Source organism: Cynoglossus semilaevis, chromosome 5, assembly GCF_000523025.1.
Source record: "Cynoglossus semilaevis isolate Cse_v1.0 chromosome 5, Cse_v1.0, whole genome shotgun sequence".
Classification (NCBI taxonomy): domain Eukaryota; kingdom Metazoa; phylum Chordata; class Actinopteri; order Pleuronectiformes; family Cynoglossidae; genus Cynoglossus; species Cynoglossus semilaevis.
In genome coordinates this window covers 4,314,208-4,332,435 of record NC_024311.1, presented here as the reverse complement: position 1 = coordinate 4,332,435, position 18,228 = coordinate 4,314,208, and the positions used below count along the sequence as shown (strand labels likewise).

At 39.8% G+C, this 18,228-nt stretch overlaps 1 protein-coding gene across 1 annotated transcript in view; it reads left to right on the top strand.

Annotated features, from left to right (window-relative positions):
* Positions 1 to 18,228, top strand: part of myo1ea (myosin IEa) — a 39,245-nt gene that overhangs the window by 8,663 nt on the left and 12,354 nt on the right. Inside the window, exons 2-15 of the mRNA XM_008310043.3 lie at positions 5,251 to 5,394; positions 6,603 to 6,692; positions 7,582 to 7,676; positions 10,193 to 10,280; positions 11,408 to 11,497; positions 12,496 to 12,627; positions 12,904 to 13,038; positions 13,119 to 13,251; positions 14,940 to 15,136; positions 15,225 to 15,305; positions 16,188 to 16,274; positions 16,369 to 16,452; positions 16,921 to 17,088; positions 18,055 to 18,140. Coding sequence (XP_008308265.1) covers positions 5,251 to 5,394; positions 6,603 to 6,692; positions 7,582 to 7,676; positions 10,193 to 10,280; positions 11,408 to 11,497; positions 12,496 to 12,627; positions 12,904 to 13,038; positions 13,119 to 13,251; positions 14,940 to 15,136; positions 15,225 to 15,305; positions 16,188 to 16,274; positions 16,369 to 16,452; positions 16,921 to 17,088; positions 18,055 to 18,140 — 1,610 coding nt within the window. The remainder of the gene's footprint in view (positions 1 to 5,250; positions 5,395 to 6,602; positions 6,693 to 7,581; positions 7,677 to 10,192; positions 10,281 to 11,407; positions 11,498 to 12,495; positions 12,628 to 12,903; positions 13,039 to 13,118; positions 13,252 to 14,939; positions 15,137 to 15,224; positions 15,306 to 16,187; positions 16,275 to 16,368; positions 16,453 to 16,920; positions 17,089 to 18,054; positions 18,141 to 18,228) is intronic.

Sequence of the window (18,228 nt, the reverse complement as noted above, 5' to 3'; positions counted from 1 at the left end):
TGGATCAGGCTGTTTCACTCAGTGTGTCGCTGCTCCTCTTGCACACACACACACCCACACACACAGGTTCAAATGTGTTTCTCATCTTTTTTTATCTCCCCTCGATGGACCTACCGTCTCATTCAGCAGTTTCATCATAGTCAGTGAGATTCTGGACAGAGTGCAAACACACTGCAATAGAAACCAGGTGGAAGTCCTGTTCCTCCTGAAACCTCTTCTGGGTCAGATGAAACGGTTTCATATTTAAGATGTGGTGGTTCTGTCGAACTTTTCCTACAGTTACACTCACACATATATTTGTGTTTTCTTAACTGGACAAAGTTTTGCCAAGGCAGCCTGGAAGCTAATGAATCTGACCAAAAGAGTCCAGACCTATGAAACTGGGTGCTGTGAATAGGTATCAGGGATTGACTGACTGGCAGTTGGTTAATATTTTACCATGCTTCTGCCATAACAACACATACAATGAGATAAGACTGCACTGATGACAGCAAACAGGTCAGCAGAACAGGAACGTGATGACACTATTCCAATACACATGGTCTTATCAGCCCACTTCTTCTTCCTCTTCTTGTTCTTCTTCTTTTTCTTCTTCTTCCTCCTCCTCTGTTTCCAGTTTTCCCTTCATGGGTCATCTGCCTCCATCTCACCCCTGCGTCCTCTGCTTTGACATAACAAGCTCCATGTCTTCTTTCACAACATCAATAAATCTTCTCCTTTTACTCCTCTTGCCTGGTACCTACATCTCCAACATCCCCCGGCCAAATATATCCATTATGTCTCCACCACACCTTTCTACCTTGACTGCTCTGTGCTCTGATCTACTGTAATCATGGCATGTCCATTATTAGACCTGAGGTCTTAAATAATGTCCAGGGCACAGTGCATGTTTATAGCAACACTCAGCTCTTGATAGAGTGTGGTTTCTTATGTAGTTGAAGTTTTAATACTGAATGTTAGAGTTTTGACTTGGGCACACACACACAGAAACAGTTTTTAAATTAGACTTCAGTTAGCCCCTTAGTTCTTAAACTGTACTATATTATCACTATCCCTTCAGAGGAGAGTGATTAATAAGTGGAGTTGTATCTTTTTTTAGAAGGAATGAGTCTGTTCCCATGGCATTCATCCAGGCCTTTCTCAGTGGGCAGAACAAAATAGTCGATCCAAACACATGCTGAACTCTGGTGTGGAAAAGGAGAGCGGCACAGAATGGAGAAATGAGGGGAAAACTGCCGCCTATGATACTGAATCAAACCCAGCCATTTCCTGTACCTAGAGCCAGAGCTGCACAACACTCTCCATATATGGTAATGGTATTTGCATGAAGGGAAAAGCCTGGGCTTATGGATAAAATCTGATGTTAAAATTCCTTAGTATTAACTTCTTGCAAAAGTGCTGGTCCTGTAGTGTAGTTTTTAGTTATCGCCACAATTCTCAAAATGAATAGTGATTAACCTATCTGTGAAAATTGCCTCGAAGATTCTCTTAACCCTGTTGTTGTTATGACATTATATAATTAGTTCATTTTATCACCGTGGGTTGACGTTGTTAGATGCTCACTGTTTTACTCTGTGTGTGTGTGTGTGGCTTGGCTCAGGAGGAAGTCTGTGGTTCCATGGTGATGGTGTTGTTATGACCACCAAAGAAACCAGTTGTGCCAGATGTCCCCAGTGTGTTTGCACCATGTGTCTGTCTGTGTGTGTTTCAGTGTGTTTGCTGTGCTCCACCACAGACCTACATTTCCTCAGATGCACTGCAGTTAAAGGGATTTCTTATCGTAGAACATGAAAGTAGCCTTGTATAATTTTATATCGACTAATAAAAAAAGTTATTGGCAGCCTTTAAAACACACGTCAGGGTTGTTTTGGTTTAAATGTAGAGCCTTTTTTTTCTTTTACTGTTTGTTGACAAAAGCATGGACTTCGCCTCCATGCAGAGAGATAAAACTCAAATGTTCACGGAGTAACTGAACTAGAACCAGATTTAATTGAATATAAACTTGTTCAAGATTTTTTTTTAAATAAAACCTTGGCTAAAACATTATAAACCTTGAACATGTAATAGATGTAACTCTCAACGCCACACCATGTTTGCTTGACTGTAATGACCTTCAGTCCCTGGTGGTTCTGGCACTGCTCAGTCAGCAGCTAACAGAGGGGTTTAGTTGTACTGGGCACCTCCTCACATCTTTGTTTTTATGTGTGCAGCTGCTGCTTTAGTATGTCACAATGTTTTACCGACTCCTTCAGCTTTATTAAGTAAGGCCAACAAATCAAAACAGATGAAACTGTCCTCTGAGAATGGGACATTCACCTCCTCCTTCTTCACTTCATTACCTTTTTTCTAATGAATCTTCACACTAATTCCAGACATAGCAGAGCCTGAGAGGTTGAACATTCACTTGATGGTTGGATCTGTTCAGAGAATCCTGTTAACATCTGCCTTTAGAGAAACATTTTCTACTACTTTAACTAAGAAGCCTAGTGGACACTTTTGATCACTGAGCTTAAATTTGTTCCAGTAGATCAGTGTCTTAATGTACTGTTGATCACTGTAAAACACCAATGCCAGTTTTTACATCAACATTTTTGAGTGTCCTCAGGTCCTGTTAATCAGCTGAGCTGTGGCAACATTTTCTGAACAAATTAATTGAATTTATTAAATAAATGCACTAATTTTCTCCTATTATTTTTTACATTTTATTATTTTTTATTTACCTTTTTTCATCCTCACCTTATAGATAATTAACAGCAGTGTTCTCTGCTTGCCTCCCTTTCCTCTTGTTATCATAATAAAATACCTAACTTTGTTCCAGCAGAATTAAAAGTAGGTTTAATTGACCTGTTGAAACCGACTGAAGATGGAGAGCAGACGGTGGAAAAGTGGTCAGTGCTCTTGCTTTACAGTAATAATATTGCTTGTTCTCTTCCCGGTAATTCCTGGTAGTCTTTCTGTACAGAGTTTACATGTTAATGCGTTCATTTTACTTGGTTACTCTGGTTTCCTCCTATAGTCCAATATTTGGGCACTCTAATTGACCACAGTTATGAGTGTGAATGGTTGTTTGTCTCTTGGCGATGGATTGGCAAACTTTCCAGGGTGTATCCCAACCTCAACCGATTAACGCTGGGACTGGATCCATTTCCTCATGCAACCCTGAAAAGAATGAACAGTGGAAGATACAGACTAAAGATCAGGAACATTTTTCAAATGAGTTGGAAGTTAGTAAGTTGACCAAGGTTTGTGGTCCGTCTAAAGCCCACGTTGGAGCTGTAACAATCCACGTGTCCTTTGACTGAGACGTTGGGCTCAGTTCTGAAAAGTGATAAATGTTGTTTCATATGGAGAGATGTATTCCAGTGTCATTTTTGGCTAGATTTTCTTAACCTTATCATAATTTTTCAATTTAAATGGCAGTGTTCCATATGTAGTAAAAAAGAGAGTATATTTGGTATAAAATAGACGTGTGCTGAAAAGTACTGAAACAGCAGTTCATTGTGTTATTGGATATGATCTGAAGATTCAGTCCAGCAGCTTCCCCATTTACATTCACTTTGAATAACTCCTGTCATCGTAACCATATCACATTTCATGAACATGTTTAAAAAGTGAGTTCTTGCTTTAGTTATTTTTGAAAATAAATGTAACCAACCTATTTCTATGTTGAAACAATCTGTTCTGGGATCCAAGTTTTTGGATATGTTTTATTTCACTTCAAAAAAAGAACATCACTGGACTGAATTATAATGATTGTATTATATGATAGTGTTTTTGCTGCATAATATTGCAGTTTTCAAAATGCCAAAACCCCTGAAAGTTAACATATAATTATACAGGAAAATACACTTGAAAGAAAAGAACTGAAAAGAAGTTTGAAGTTATGTAATATGACCCTAATAAACGACAGAACCAATGTCACCCCATCCAGTTCAGAAAGTGATACATGTAGTCTTACATAGGAGCTGTGGCAACTTTTGGAAATAATTAGAGTTCTCTGCAAGATCAATACATTAGGGGATTATTACATTACAACATCAAGCTGGTCTTTTCCTTTTATGGTATTGTATTATCTAGACTAAAAATAATACAAGGTAGAAAGAAAAAAAATTCTTTATTCCACACTGACAGACTCAGAGTAGGTATTAGGTCTTTTCCTTGTGGGTTTGCTTAACTTTAAAGCAGACCCTCACAAGAACAGCTACTTAGAAGTAGCATTTGTCGATGCTGGCCTTCTTCAAATGAACAGTGCAATTGTGTGCCCTTGTATAATACCATTATGACAGAATATTTTGTACAACTCACAATAGAATATTTGTAGAGAATTAACACACATAACTCCCACCTTCTCGGTCATACGCTGAAAGCAACAGAAAACTAGCACAGTATAAATCGACTTCATAAACATGTACAGAGCTGTGTCTGTTTTAAAGTAACTTATATGTAAATAAATACAGTTTTTATAGACAAAAAAAATCACATGCTACATGATTGTAAAAATAGCCACTGTCATTCTAAAACAAGTGAGAAGAGTTGGAGTCAAGCAGGCAACTTCTAATACCATCTTACTGTTTTTTTGTTCGTGATGTTGTTCGAGATTTTTTCTCTCAGTTCATACAATCGTAACACTTCCTCTTTAAGGACTGAGGATGTCAAGAGTTAAAGTAAGTGTTGACTAACGTGCTGGACACTGTGGCGGTCCAAATGATTTTCCTTCCAGGAGAAAGAGGCACACTCCCGACAGCACATTGTGTCTCTCATTCTCATTCACAGTAGCCAGACAACATTGACTCATAACACATGATGAATGACCTCAGTTCTCCACAAAGTCACTGAGCTAAAACAAAAACAGGAATGTAGGGAGAAACCAGGTTGTTAGTGTGTGAATTAAAGATGGGTCAGAGCATCTTCAGCACTTGAACAAATACCACAGAGCACTTTAGGGAATCTGACCTTGCACTTTTTTAAAGTAAACACGGCTCAGTGTGCTGCTGGGATCAGAAAAACTGCAGACTTGGAGCTTTTTGCTGGAGTGATTCTAACTTTTTTTTTTTTGGTTCTTTTTTTGGACCATTTATCTCAGTTGTGAGATAAAACCACACTCCCTCGACTGGGGACTGAGCTCTTTGAATGTGCTTCAAAACCAAATGTGCTTTTCCTTAGTGAAATTAATAATACAACCTGGATTCATCTGTGCTTGTGACTTTATCAGTAAACTAACTATTGTACATGTATTGTGTTTTATTACAGGGGAGCCGGGGGCACCAACGGTACCACTGGCAGAGCCACAATGTCAAACACAGTGGAGTGGATGACATGGTGCTGCTCAGCAAGATCAATGAGGATGCCATTGTGGAGAACCTCAAGAAGAGATACATGGATGACTACATCTTTGTATCCTTTGTTTACAGTCACAGTTCACGGCTCAGTGAGGAATAGCTGAGTCTCCTCTCATATATTCTGTTACCAGATTAGCTGAATGGTCATTCACAGTAGCAGTTAGTAATAGGTCAGTGTTAGGAGGTGACGCCTTCCACCCAGACACTGATGTGAGCAAGGGGGCAAAGGGCCTCTCTGTTCATGTCTCCCTCAATACCTGGAAGTCCTGTTACCTCACCAGTGTTGGTTTTGTTCTCACCGTGGTGCAAAATGTGAACAAAACGGTGTGAAAAACAGCGACTTCTCAGTGATCTTTTTTGAAGTCGTCCTAATCCCTTTTCTCTGCAGTTGAGCTTCAAACATGAACTACACTGTAACCTATCATTTTGGTACAGTACATCATGCTAATGCTAAGTTAAGGGCTTTAAAACTACCTCTGTGGCTAAACACGCACACAGAGATGCACATTCTCACACATGGGCTGTTCATGACATAAAATGAGTTGAATGAACGAATGAATAAGGGCTTTGAAAGCAGCGATGGGCGTTCTCAAAGCTGCTCATTACATAAGCTTCATCCACATTGGCTGGCCAATGCTTGGGATAAAAAAAAAGTTTCGTAAAAGTTGGCATTTTAAGGTTTGACAGCTTTGAGTTCGGCCTGTTATTTGGGACCATCAATGGTGGTAACTGTGAGGACTCCTGGCCAGGACTGAGGGTCGCTGTAGGTCGCTGCAGGCCACCCACAATAGCAGCTTTATTTGCCTTGAGCGTCATTTTTGCTTGAGGGCATAAAACCTCACAGTGTTGCATGGTCAGTTTGTTCTCTGCTATTTTCTGAGCACCATATACTTATTTAGGCTCAGCCTTGATCCCTAAATTAGCCACTGCTGCTCACTCGGATGTCAGTGTTTTGAAATTTAACGTCTTAAAATTCTTTACCTTAAAGTTATTTTATATTTGTGCTCTGTTTATGCCTCTTGTGTACAATAATATAGGCTGACTTTGAGAATAGTTCAAATGTATTATTTATTTTTCCCAAAGGAAAAATGAACCCATCCAAGATCCCAGATTTGTGATGACTGACCGCATCAGATATAAAAATCGGTCTGTTTTAGTGTTTTGACATTTTTCATCAAAAATGTAGACAGACTTTAAAAACAAATGCAGGTGCATTTTCTTGTCTGTCTTCTCTGCGTGATCCTTAATGCGTCATGTTACCAGACATACATCGGGCCTGTGCTTATCTCAGTCAATCCCTTCAAGCAGATGCCGTATTTTGGGGAAAAAGAAATCGAGATGTATCAAGGAGCTGTAAGTACAACCTCATCTTAGTTAAACCTCAGAGGTCACATGTGTATGCACTTGTGTACATGTAATTGATGCTCCTGGCTGAGTTCTGCTGTTGTATCATTGAAGTGGTGTAAGATGGCAACAGCCTAAAGGATAAAGTTGGATGGATGCAGATGCAGAACTTCTCTATCACACTGACACAGATACTGCTGTAATTTTGGAGCCAAGTTGTAGTTCTGTAGTTTGTCTTCTTTGGCTGGCCTGCTGAGTCAGTGGGTCGGTCTCCCTCACAGGCCTGAAACAAACTTAAAATCTTAGTGGCTTTTAAAACATTCACACCACTTGGGCCAAATCCTACAATTTGGCTGACTATGGCTGCATTTAAGTGAGGTAAGATTGATGGTGAATAATTAGATAAAACTGTGAAGATGATGTTCTTGAGCTCAGACAGCAAATTTTGTTCCTATTATGATTTAAAATCCTCATTTTTTTCCACTCGTTTCATGGGATTTTGTGTTTGTTTAAGTTACCGTGCACAAAACCATACTGGATCCTTAGTTTATTTCCTGTTTTTAAATGCATTCAGACAAGTGTTAGTGGTGATTTGTAACAGAAGAACAGCAGAAGGGTTTAAAGGGACGCTTTATAACAGCAGTGAGAGCTGCTAGGATGTATGGTATAGAGACAGTTGACATGCAAGAGGAGAGGAGAAAGACCTCAGAGATAGACCACTATCTCTATGAAAGGACATAGAGATAGTTGGTGTCAAAGCAGAAGAGGCAGCCAAAAGAAAAAGAAGAAAAATGAATACATTTTAGTTTGAAAAATAACAATAGAAATCTATATACCTGTCCTCAAAGAAATAGCATGGCATGGGTTGTGGTGACTTTTGTTTTTCATGAAATTTCAGGCTCAATATGAAAACCCCCCTCACATCTACGCCCTGGCAGACAACATGTACAGAAACATGATGATCGACCGAGAGAACCAGTGCGTCATCATCAGGTGAGACTTCCACTCACAATCTCTTGCTTCTACTTCACATGTCATGGACTCATGACATGTGGCAGAGAAGAAAGCATGCTGTTCAAGTCTCTCTCGACTGTGATGGCAGTTAAACTGATTGGATGTTTAAGGTTTCATGTGACACTAAAAGAGATAGAGTGAGACAAAAACTGTATAGCGACAATGATCTGTGCAATGTGACCTGTGAGATGTTTTAATAAAGCAGAAACCTCCGCAGAGCCTGTGGAGGTCATGATAATGGCAGGGAGGGGAACAAGAACAGACCCAGCAGGTTCCACCACACCATTTGTTACAGCTGAGCAACTAAGAAATATGCTTTACCCTGGTGTTTTTCCACCATGACCTTGTCAGCTTGTTGGAAACATTAAATGGGGCTGATCTCTGTTAATTTGGGATGTGAAATGAAAACAGAGAGGCTCTAAGAGAGGTTTCAAAAACAGAAAAACACCTGTGTGGCCTTTGGTTTTGTGTGTGTTGTGGGATTTTCCTTTAACTCTGGGACTTTTTGGTGTAACGACGGCAGTTATTATCATAGTTAAAACACCTGAGCTGGTTGGTTCCTTTAGTGCTTGTGTCATGATAATGCAGCCCCGCTTCAGCATTTTCCTGTGAAATGGGAACTGAGGAGGATTTGGTGACTAACTACATCAGCAAACAAAAGCATGAAAGTGGTTTTATAACAGACAGCCTCTCAGCAAACGCAGGCTGCTACGAACTGCTGGTCTTTCAGAGTGGTCAGTGCTGACCTGAGCCCACACTATTTTTTATTTACAAAGAAAACACAACAGGAAAAAGACAGGATTTCTTTATAATCGTCAGGGGTTAATCCATTCCCACACTGCTGACAACTACATGACACATCAGAAAACCTGTTATAAAAGGAGAGACATGGTTGCTGTGTAAAAAAAAAACAGGCCAGCTATTAGATCATGACAGACCCACACCATCTTTTATAGGATCAGTAAAAAAGTGATTTTTTAGTGATTACAAATTACCTGCTTCACATTTTCCTTCAGATGATACAGTATGTCAAGCCAGAGGGAAATCACATCCACGTAAGACTTAAAACTAAAGTGCTACAATCACAATGTCAAGTTTTGTGGTTTGGATATTTGCATTATATAACCCCTGCTCAGGAACATAGAAATCTGGACAATACCTGTGTAGATATTCATGCTAATTCTGTGGAATGGTGCATTATAACCCTGAACATTGCTCCTACGGAGCCTGTGCTTCCTTAGTAATAGCCACCGTCTGTAAGAGTTATGGAAGGTAATCTTTAAACCACTGTGCCCTCTGCGTGACAGTATTTATAACCATGTCCGTGCTCAGTTAATAAACTGCAGAACTTAGTAATGCCTTCAACATGTAAACACAGGTCAGAATTTTTTATATATATATAGATATATATATATTTTGTGCAGTGCCTCAGCCTGGATGATGATGATGATGATGAGGTTTGGAAGTAATGAGAATGTATAATGAAGTGAGGGAGAAAAGGTTACAGCTATATAGTGGCTGCTGTGTAATGGACTGGCTGCTGTTACTTCCCTTGGCGGCCTGTAACCAGCTGCAGCTGTGTTTCTCACAGTGGCATTACCAACCTGGCCCTGCGTTGAGGCACAGAGGAGAAAAACAGACTTCACTGCTTTCTATGCCCAAACCACATATGTCAAAATGAGTATGACCTTGGCAAATTGTAAGGCAAGTGAAGAAAGACAAGTGTGTGATGGTAGAGATATGGAAAATAATCTGTGACAAAGCAAAATGTATTTCCTTCTTAATTTGTATTAATTTGTAACTTGTAGTTGTAAAAAAGGTTAAAAAATTATTTAAGTTTGAGTGATGGTCAAAATGTGGTTTTAATGCTCTGGTCCAGTGATGTCAGACTCAATTTCTCAAGGGGCCGAAATGAAAAACACAGTTGTGGGTCAAACAGGATTAACATTTACTGGACAATCTCACAATGTTGTAACCACAAATATCGTATTTAAACAGACTGCAATGACTTTCCCTATAATAATAAAAAATAATAAATTAAAAATAACAAACATAGAGCATTATTGGACTTATATTGGAGAATTAGAATTGTGAATTAACCTCCATGCATATGGATGGGATTTGACCATTTAAGCCATCAAGTAAAATAGTAGTAAACATTAGAGGAGACTCTCTATTATAGCCATTCATTTTAAGACATCTTTTCTAAGCTGAGCTCTAGTGGGCCATTAAAATGACAACAAAATAATCTCTAGACAATATTAAAATGGACCTCACAAAAAAATTGCAGTGTTCTTTACAGCAAGATAGGCTAAGTTGGTGCTAGCTTTGCTTGCTAACTGTTTGTTTGTATGGCTGTATCAAAATGTGAACTTTCATTAACTAAATCTGACCTTAGAGATAATAATAAACAGATGGTCATTTTACTGTTCTGAAATGTAATGGTTAGAGATTTATTTGTATGTTTATATTTATATATTTTGTTTGTTTTCCAGTGGGGAGAGTGGAGCAGGAAAGACTGTGGCGGCCAAATATATCATGAGCTACATCTCCAGAGTGTCAGGTGGCGGGTCCAAAGTACAGGTGAGTCTGGCTGCTTTCGGTTACACGATGGTTTCTTTCTGGAGTCAAATACTTGAAGCAAAGTCATGCTGCACACATTTCCTCCCATAAAATACACGTGTATAAATATGTTGGATTTGGTTTTAGGATGAGTCCTAAAACTCTTCCCCTTCTAATTCCTTAAATTCTTTCCTACTTATTCCAGTTAATCAGACCATTACAAGCCTCTTACTCACGCAGTTCCCCTCAACCATCTGTTGTCCCTAAAACCAGCTGAGGTCTGGTCCCCAGGGTTGATAAAGATTTAGAAATTGATCAGAAAATCCCTGTAACATGATGACACACTGGTTTCTACATTTGACTCACTCACCGCTACAAGTTGGTGATTTTGATAGCAGCCTTTTTGATCACTTGTTAAAGCCCTAGTCAAACTGCCACGGTTCTGTTTTGGGAATAGGAACTTTGACAGTAAGTTATTTCCATAGCTGTTTTAAAAACAAAAAATAGATAGGAAATATCTGACTCTGCCTCCTTGTTGCGCATTTGTCTACTTCCTCTTTTATCTTTCCAAATCTTCACTGGCAACGTACATACATTTTAAATAGTACAGTGTTCAGAACAATAAACCTCTGTTTTTTTTTACCAATTTTGGTCTGTTGATTTTGGGCAACAAGCTAGCTGTTGATTTTATCTTGGATTAATACAATTTACCTGGGTAGGAACTGGGCTAATTTTAGGAGATGCTTTTTTTTGCCGATAAGGGAAGTGGGAAACTAAGGGTTTCCATAAAATGTAAATTCCAAGAAAGAGCTTTTTATTGGGTGTCTATTTTCAGAAATAGAAGTGGCAGTAGCTCTGTCTGGATTTACCGCTCATATGTTCCTTACAGATAAGATAATGTCCTCCAGATTTTGTCTGTCTGCAGATGTGGGTTATTTTGTGTGAGTGAGTGAGTCTGTGTGTGTGTGTGTGTGTGTGTGTGTCTGTGTGTGTGTGTGTATCCTTGTCCACACATGTGCTCATATTTGGGTGGAAAGTTCCAGAGACCTGCACATCAGCATCTGTCTGTGAGAGTGTGAACACTTATTGCTGCGTCTGCGTCTGTCGGCCTGTGACGTAACTAACAGCTCATTGCATCTGTCTCCCAGCACGTCAAAGACATCATTCTGCAGTCCAACCCGTTGCTTGAGGCCTTTGGCAACGCCAAGACGTTGAGGAACAACAACTCCAGCAGATTTGTAAGTATTTGATTCTGTGTGTAACACAGTGACCTGACGCTGAGAATCAACTGATTTTCTTAAATGTAGATTCATTTGTCAAGATCAAAAAGACACATTTTTATTTTATACATTTTTGCATCTAAATAAAGGAAACATTTCCTTTTGTTTGAGCTTGGGCACGAGGAAGCAAACCTCATTGGTTAACCAGAACTGTGCTGTGAGGACACAATGCACAGAAACGCGTACGTGCAGAAACCAGTGACACACAACTTCACTGGTCATGAAGAACTCTGGTCAACAAGAAAAAACAGTTTTTAAAAACTCGTGTGTTTTTCTTCTGGCTTTTTTTCCCTCTTGTACACAAAGCACAATTGTTCTATTGTTCCTGAGAGAAATAGTTTGTTTATTGAATAATATTTTTAGATTGTAAATTGCTTTACCCGAAAAAGGATTCTCTTCAGATGGGCTTTTGGTTGCATTTGGAACAGATAAAGTCCTAGTCTAAAGAAAACACAAGATCAGACATATTAAGACAATAGTTGACAAGTCAACAGTTCTATTGCATAGATTGTAAAAAATAGTTAGATGTTTAACAGTTCTTTATGCTTTATTATTTATTTATTGGCTGTTGACTCAGTCCCACAAGTCAACTGGGACCATGCTTGGCCTACTGCAGATCTACTCACAGATCATCAAACCAGTCATGTTTCCTGTAGTAAGTTTGGTGTGGAGAGCAAACAACTCAAAGATAAAAGCTGCGGATATGTTTCTCATCAAACACAAATGAGTAGAGAGTTTGAAAACTTTGATGGTGTTGCTGCTGACTTAACAGTCCCATCAATGCCAGCATGCAGAAAATACAACGATGCTGCAGCTGGAGGGCTGGGGGTTATTATTCAGAACAACCAGGTGCCAGATATTATCACTCCTCATGCCAGATTTTGTCTTATAGCTATGGCTTCATACTCCATTGCAGCCCAGTTCAGTAGTAAAAAAAATATACTTTGATCCATCAGGGGAAATACTTTGAGATCCAGTTCAGCTCCGGTGGAGAACCAGATGGAGGGAAAATCTCCAACTTCCTTCTGGAGAAATCGCGTGTTGTCATGAGGAATCCTGGAGAAAGAAGTTTCCATATATTCTATCAGGTGATTTTCAAAGTAATAACAGTGAAACGCTTTGGTCTGTGCAGAGGGTCTGTGAGCAGGGGATTTGAGGACACTTGGAAAAGAGATTGTATTTGGCCTCAGGCTGAGGGTGAATCTGTTTTCATTGTCCATGTTCTGAATTTGTTTATAACCAGAAGTGTTCACTTTTGTCGTAGCACAGGCTCTCGATGTCGATGTCAAAGTACATCAATATGATAATACAGTAGCATCTGTGTGTGACTTTATGTTCATGTATCCTACATTTCTACTGTGCAGTTAATAGAAGGAGCCGGTGGAGAGCAGAAGAGTAGCCTGGGAATTACGAGTCTTGATTACTACACTTACCTCAACCAGTCTGGTTCTTACAAGGTGGACGACATCAATGACAAGAGTGACTTCCAGGAGACGACGGTATGGTCAGATCCATCCATGAGTACAGCAGCACCAACTGTGTGGCTCTGGTTTTAACCTCCTCTCCTCTGCTTTGCCAGCATGCCATGGATGTGATCGGCATCTCGGCTCAGAATCGATCCATGGTGCTACAGATTGTAGCTGGAATCCTGCATCTGGGAAATATCACGTTCAAGGAATCAGGCAATTACGCTGCTGTAGAGAGTGAAGAGTGTGAGTAGACTGGAGTCGTCCGTGAGTCATTCACAGAAACACAACCCTGTATTAACCTGAGCTAAGATAAGGCACTAAATTAGGTATGAGATTATAATCATGGAGTCTTAGAGTCTGTTAGAGAGGCCATCTTTAATACATACAATATAATAAAGATTATACCTAGACCTAGAAAAAATGACAGAAGACAGTTGCAGTAAAAACACAAAGTATTTGATAACGTGAATTCTCTAACTTCTTGGTTTACTGGAGTCATAAAAACAAATACCGTAGATCATTAAACGGAATGCTGTCGAAGGTGTACGAGAGAGTTAAGAAATCAGGTCTGGTCTTTGCTGCAGTGTTAGTATTGTATTAGAGGTGTACCGATCGACCGGCGGCTGGCTGATCAGCACACGTATTGCGGGTTTTATGGCCAATCATTTTGCACATTTTGTGTCCTGTGTCAGAGTTAATATGTCATTGGCTTGGAAGTACTTTAAAGTGAGCTTTTTGTGATACCCAACATTACTGGGCTCTCTGAAAGTTACCGAACGCAAACAGTAGAAAAGCCTCAACGGCAGTTTGTAATCCAGAGCTTTCCTGCTNNATCAACAGCTCTCTCTCTCATGACTTCAGCAGCGTAAGGTCCATCCTACCCTTACGTCTGCAGAGAGGGCTACTGCAGTGCTGCGATGCATTCCCAGACACAGTGAGGCTGCAGGCCTGGGAGCTATTTCCTTTTAGGGGAAGTGAGTCACAGTAATAAGGCAGGGAGGGACTCTCAGGGGACGGTATCAACGCCAGGTTAGCGTAAAAGGTCTGTGGTACGCTCAGCACTTTTTTATTTTAAGAGTTGGCCAATTACACAGAGGAATTACTTTTCCTCTGTGTTGTGTTCAGGTGTAATATGAGCTCATAAAAGGTGCTTTTTCTTCAAGGAATGATTTACTTTTAGAGTCCCAGCCACAGTTATGTGCAGAGCTTAAAATAGATTTAGTGCAAGTTCTATGTTTACCCTGAGGCCTGTTTAATGAATATTGAAATTGAATGTTAGACAAGCTTCATATTTTAATGAATATGTAGCTTCTTACTTTTGCAGCGTAGTACTTATTAGTGACCATCTGCACTGTTGTTATTTTAAAGCAAAAGTCCAATAAACCGCACCAAAATAAATAAAGAGAAAACAGGATATTTATTATGAATGAACTGCCCAGGTTTTATAATGTTGCTGTAAATGTCTGGAAGTTACCGTCTGTGCTCATGTCACTATAAAATGGTGCCTCAACAAGGATTATTTTCCCACAGTCCTTAAACACAAACTCACAGGGATTGGTTTAGTTGAAGACTCGCTTCAAGATTCTAAATAAGAAAATAGGCTTATTCACCTGGATTAACTCTCCAGAAACCAACACAGTTACAAAACACAGAAGTTAATTATAAACAAAACACCTGTTGTTGTTACGGACTTCTAGATGTATTACTGCAGACTATTTGATGAACTGTCATTGGTAAACATTTCCACTGAAAACACATTGAAGTAAAAGAGAGAGATAAACACATACGCTTGATTAAATGTCGGGTCATTTGTAAGGAAAATTATTATATTATTTGACAAAATAATTTGAATGCAATTAAGTCCGACAGTCTCAGTTAGTAAATATTTGAACATCTCTGTTCTCCTGTCTCCTCTGTTTGTTTTTTTCTAGTCCTAGCTTTTCCTGCATTTCTGCTTGGAATCGATCAGAACCGTCTGAAGGAGAAACTGACCAGCAGGAAGATGGACAGCAAGTGGGGAAAAACGTTAGAGTCCATAGACGTGACACTGAATGTGGAGCAGGCGTGTTACACTCGTGATGCTCTCTCGAAAGCCTTGCATGCACGAGTGTTTGACTTCTTGGTGGAGGTACGACTGTTCACCTTCGTACATGTGAAACAGAGTCACTTCCCTAAATCAATCAGCTTCAGTGACATCTGAAATCTTTGAATTACAGTCTATCAACAAAGCCGTGGTGAAAGACCAACAGGAATTAAACGTCGGTGTGTTGGACATTTATGGATTTGAAATTTTCCAGGTGAGTTTTTTTTTTTTTATCCTGTTTTTGGCTGACAGTTTTACTCGGGGGAAACATCCTTTAGATCAGAGGGCTCTGACTTTGAGTATTTAAACAGATCGAACTGAAAGGATAAAGCTGATTCATAAGACGTTTGGATTAAGTCTCCCCAGATTGAGACAGCAGACTTTGACATGCTGGTCTAAGATGATTAGATGTCTGTTTAAGTTGAAGTAGGAGCAGGTAAATGATTAACAGAGCTGCCGGTCTTATCACCTCTCACAGCAAACACCCAGTTCCATCTGTACCCGTGTGTAAGCAGCACATTTCAACAAAACCGATTCAAACTACGGTCGTTTGTATCTAAGGAGTTGATGTAAGAGTGTAAAGTCAAAGTTTGGAGCCAAAGGTTTTCAAGCCTGTTCCCTGTAAGGTATCACAAGTGGGATCACCCGTACAATGGTTGAACTGCCCCTCCGAGTGAGGCACAGCTGCACGGATGTTTTCTTTTCATTAGGGGAAAATAAAGGTTATTGTTGTTGAGAATTAGCTTCTGGTTTTCTGTGCTTTGAAACCTTAAAGAAGAAATAATCTACAAAGGTGGGAGTTACTGTATAGTGAACAAGTTCAGCCACCTAAACCTTTTAAATAGTACTGCATATTAAAAATTAACTACATTCTGTACCATGATTATTAGGCCGGAAGATACACAGTACTGTTTTTCAAGCCCTGATGTCTATTGTATGTGCTGTGAGTCACACAGTACGGCCTTTCCTTAAATGAGCCAGTCTGTGTTCAGCTTCCACTTCCAACAATGCTCCCTGGTTTCACAGGATGTCCGTTGTGAACTGACTCAGGATATTTGCATTTTAATTCCTGTGGGTTTTTTTTACTCTACACCAGAAAAATGGATTTGAACAGTTCTGCATCAACTTTGTGAATGAGAAGCTCCAACAGATCTTTATAGAGCTGACTCTCAAGGCGGAGCAGGTAATGCTGCCTCACACTAGTCTTTATTGTTCATTTCACTCAATTATATTGAATAGGATTTCATTAATACTTGAACTCTTCATCCTCTTCGTAGGAGGAATATGTGCAGGAAGGAATCAAGTGGACTCCGATCGAGTACTTCAACAACAAGATTGTCTGCGATCTCATAGAGAGCAAAGTAAATGCGAAAACTTTAATAACAGTATTTTGTAAACAACAGATACTACATGTTATACTTTATGTGACATTTGGAGATCGAGTGTGTGAGTGTTTGACTGCTAAAGCACCGGTCAAAATGAGTGAACCACCAGATTCTCATGTACACACAGAATAGTTACAGAAGTGATCGGCAGTTTGGTGACAAAGGGGCTAACTGCTAATATTTGGGGCTTCTGTTTACTTTCTAAGGCAAATATTGCTGCTTGTAGCTTCTTTATGTTGTATATGTCTGCCCTGGTGGACAAATGAAGTTATATGTCAAACATCTACTGCCTAATTTAATCTTGTCCTAGGTCATTTTAGCAGCATTTGCATTTTAAACCTGAAATCAAACTGTAAAAGCCTAACATATGTAATCTAAATATACTGTATGTTGTTTTGTCTTTTCATATTCTCATTGAATAATTTTGCCTTTTTGTTCTGCCAGAATCCTCCAGGTGTCATGTGCATTCTGGATGACGTCTGTGCCACCATGCATGCAGTCGGTGAAGGAGCGGATCAGACCATGCTGCAGAAGCTGAGAGTCGGGATCAACACACATGAACACTTTAACAGCTGGAACCAGGGCTTCATCATCCACCATTATGCTGGCAAAGTCAGTTTAATTCCGCTGAGTCGGCAGCACATTCTGATGTTTGACCATTGTTTGCTCAAATTAGTATTGTTAGTGCGGCAGTTGCGTCAGGATTTGTTCTTTGAAGAGAATTTGAAAAATAACCAACACTGAATGTTTTTTTCATCAAAGTTCTATTTTAATGCTCTCAAGCTCATTTGTGTAGATTTTGTTTATGTAGAGTGAGAGGCAGTAGCACAGTCTGCGTTGTTGCATTTTCTGGTAAAAAGTATAAAAGACCTGTGGTGCCTCAAGACTTATGCAAACCACCGCTGGCCCTTACTCTGCAGCAGGCGCTTTAAAATGTCTGGATATAGAAGCAATTAAACACGTAATTTTTTATGGTGTTGGTACAGGAGCTGTTCCAGTCACACCCTTCTAGTCTGACCTGTCAAAAATACCACTTGTGCCACTTCGCTCTTTAATCCTGCTGCGTTTGTGTCGTCATGTTTGTATTTTTAAATCCTCCACCTCTAACCCAGCTGCTGCCCCTCCCACCTCTGTCTGCTGACACCATTTATGGTTTAGACTCCAAATGTGTCTCACGACGTCACACGGCTGTTGAGCAGCTTTTTTTTTTTAATTTCTGTGTTACCATTCAGTGGCCGTCTTTGTTTTGCCCTTTTTCCCCCTTGCTCTGGGCCTGTTGGTTGTCCGGTGTCAGTCTCCAGATGTGTGGTGGCCAGTGCTGGGCACACGTGCCACAGGCCTAATGAGCCATACCATTAAGACTGGAGGGGGCTCCCATGACGGGGCTTAAAACATTCCTCCAGTCTGAGACGATTGTGTAACAGAAATAACTCATACAACTCTCAAACCACTTTGGCTTTGTTTTACAAAATATGTCAACCCCTAATTTCTCAAAACACTGTGTTCCAAATGATTCAATTAGTCATTTTCGTGATTGTGGAAATTGATTTACAGCATGTGTGTGTCTTTGTTCTCCAGGTGTCCTATGACGCTGAGGGCTTCTGCGAGAGGAACCGAGACGTTCTTTTTACTGACCTCATTGAGCTGATGCAGAGCAGTGAAATGTAAGGTTTTTCTCTGCATTGCACATTGCACCAACAGGTGGTGAGGATTTCTATAGCACGTACTCAAAAGCCACTCTCCTATTGTGAT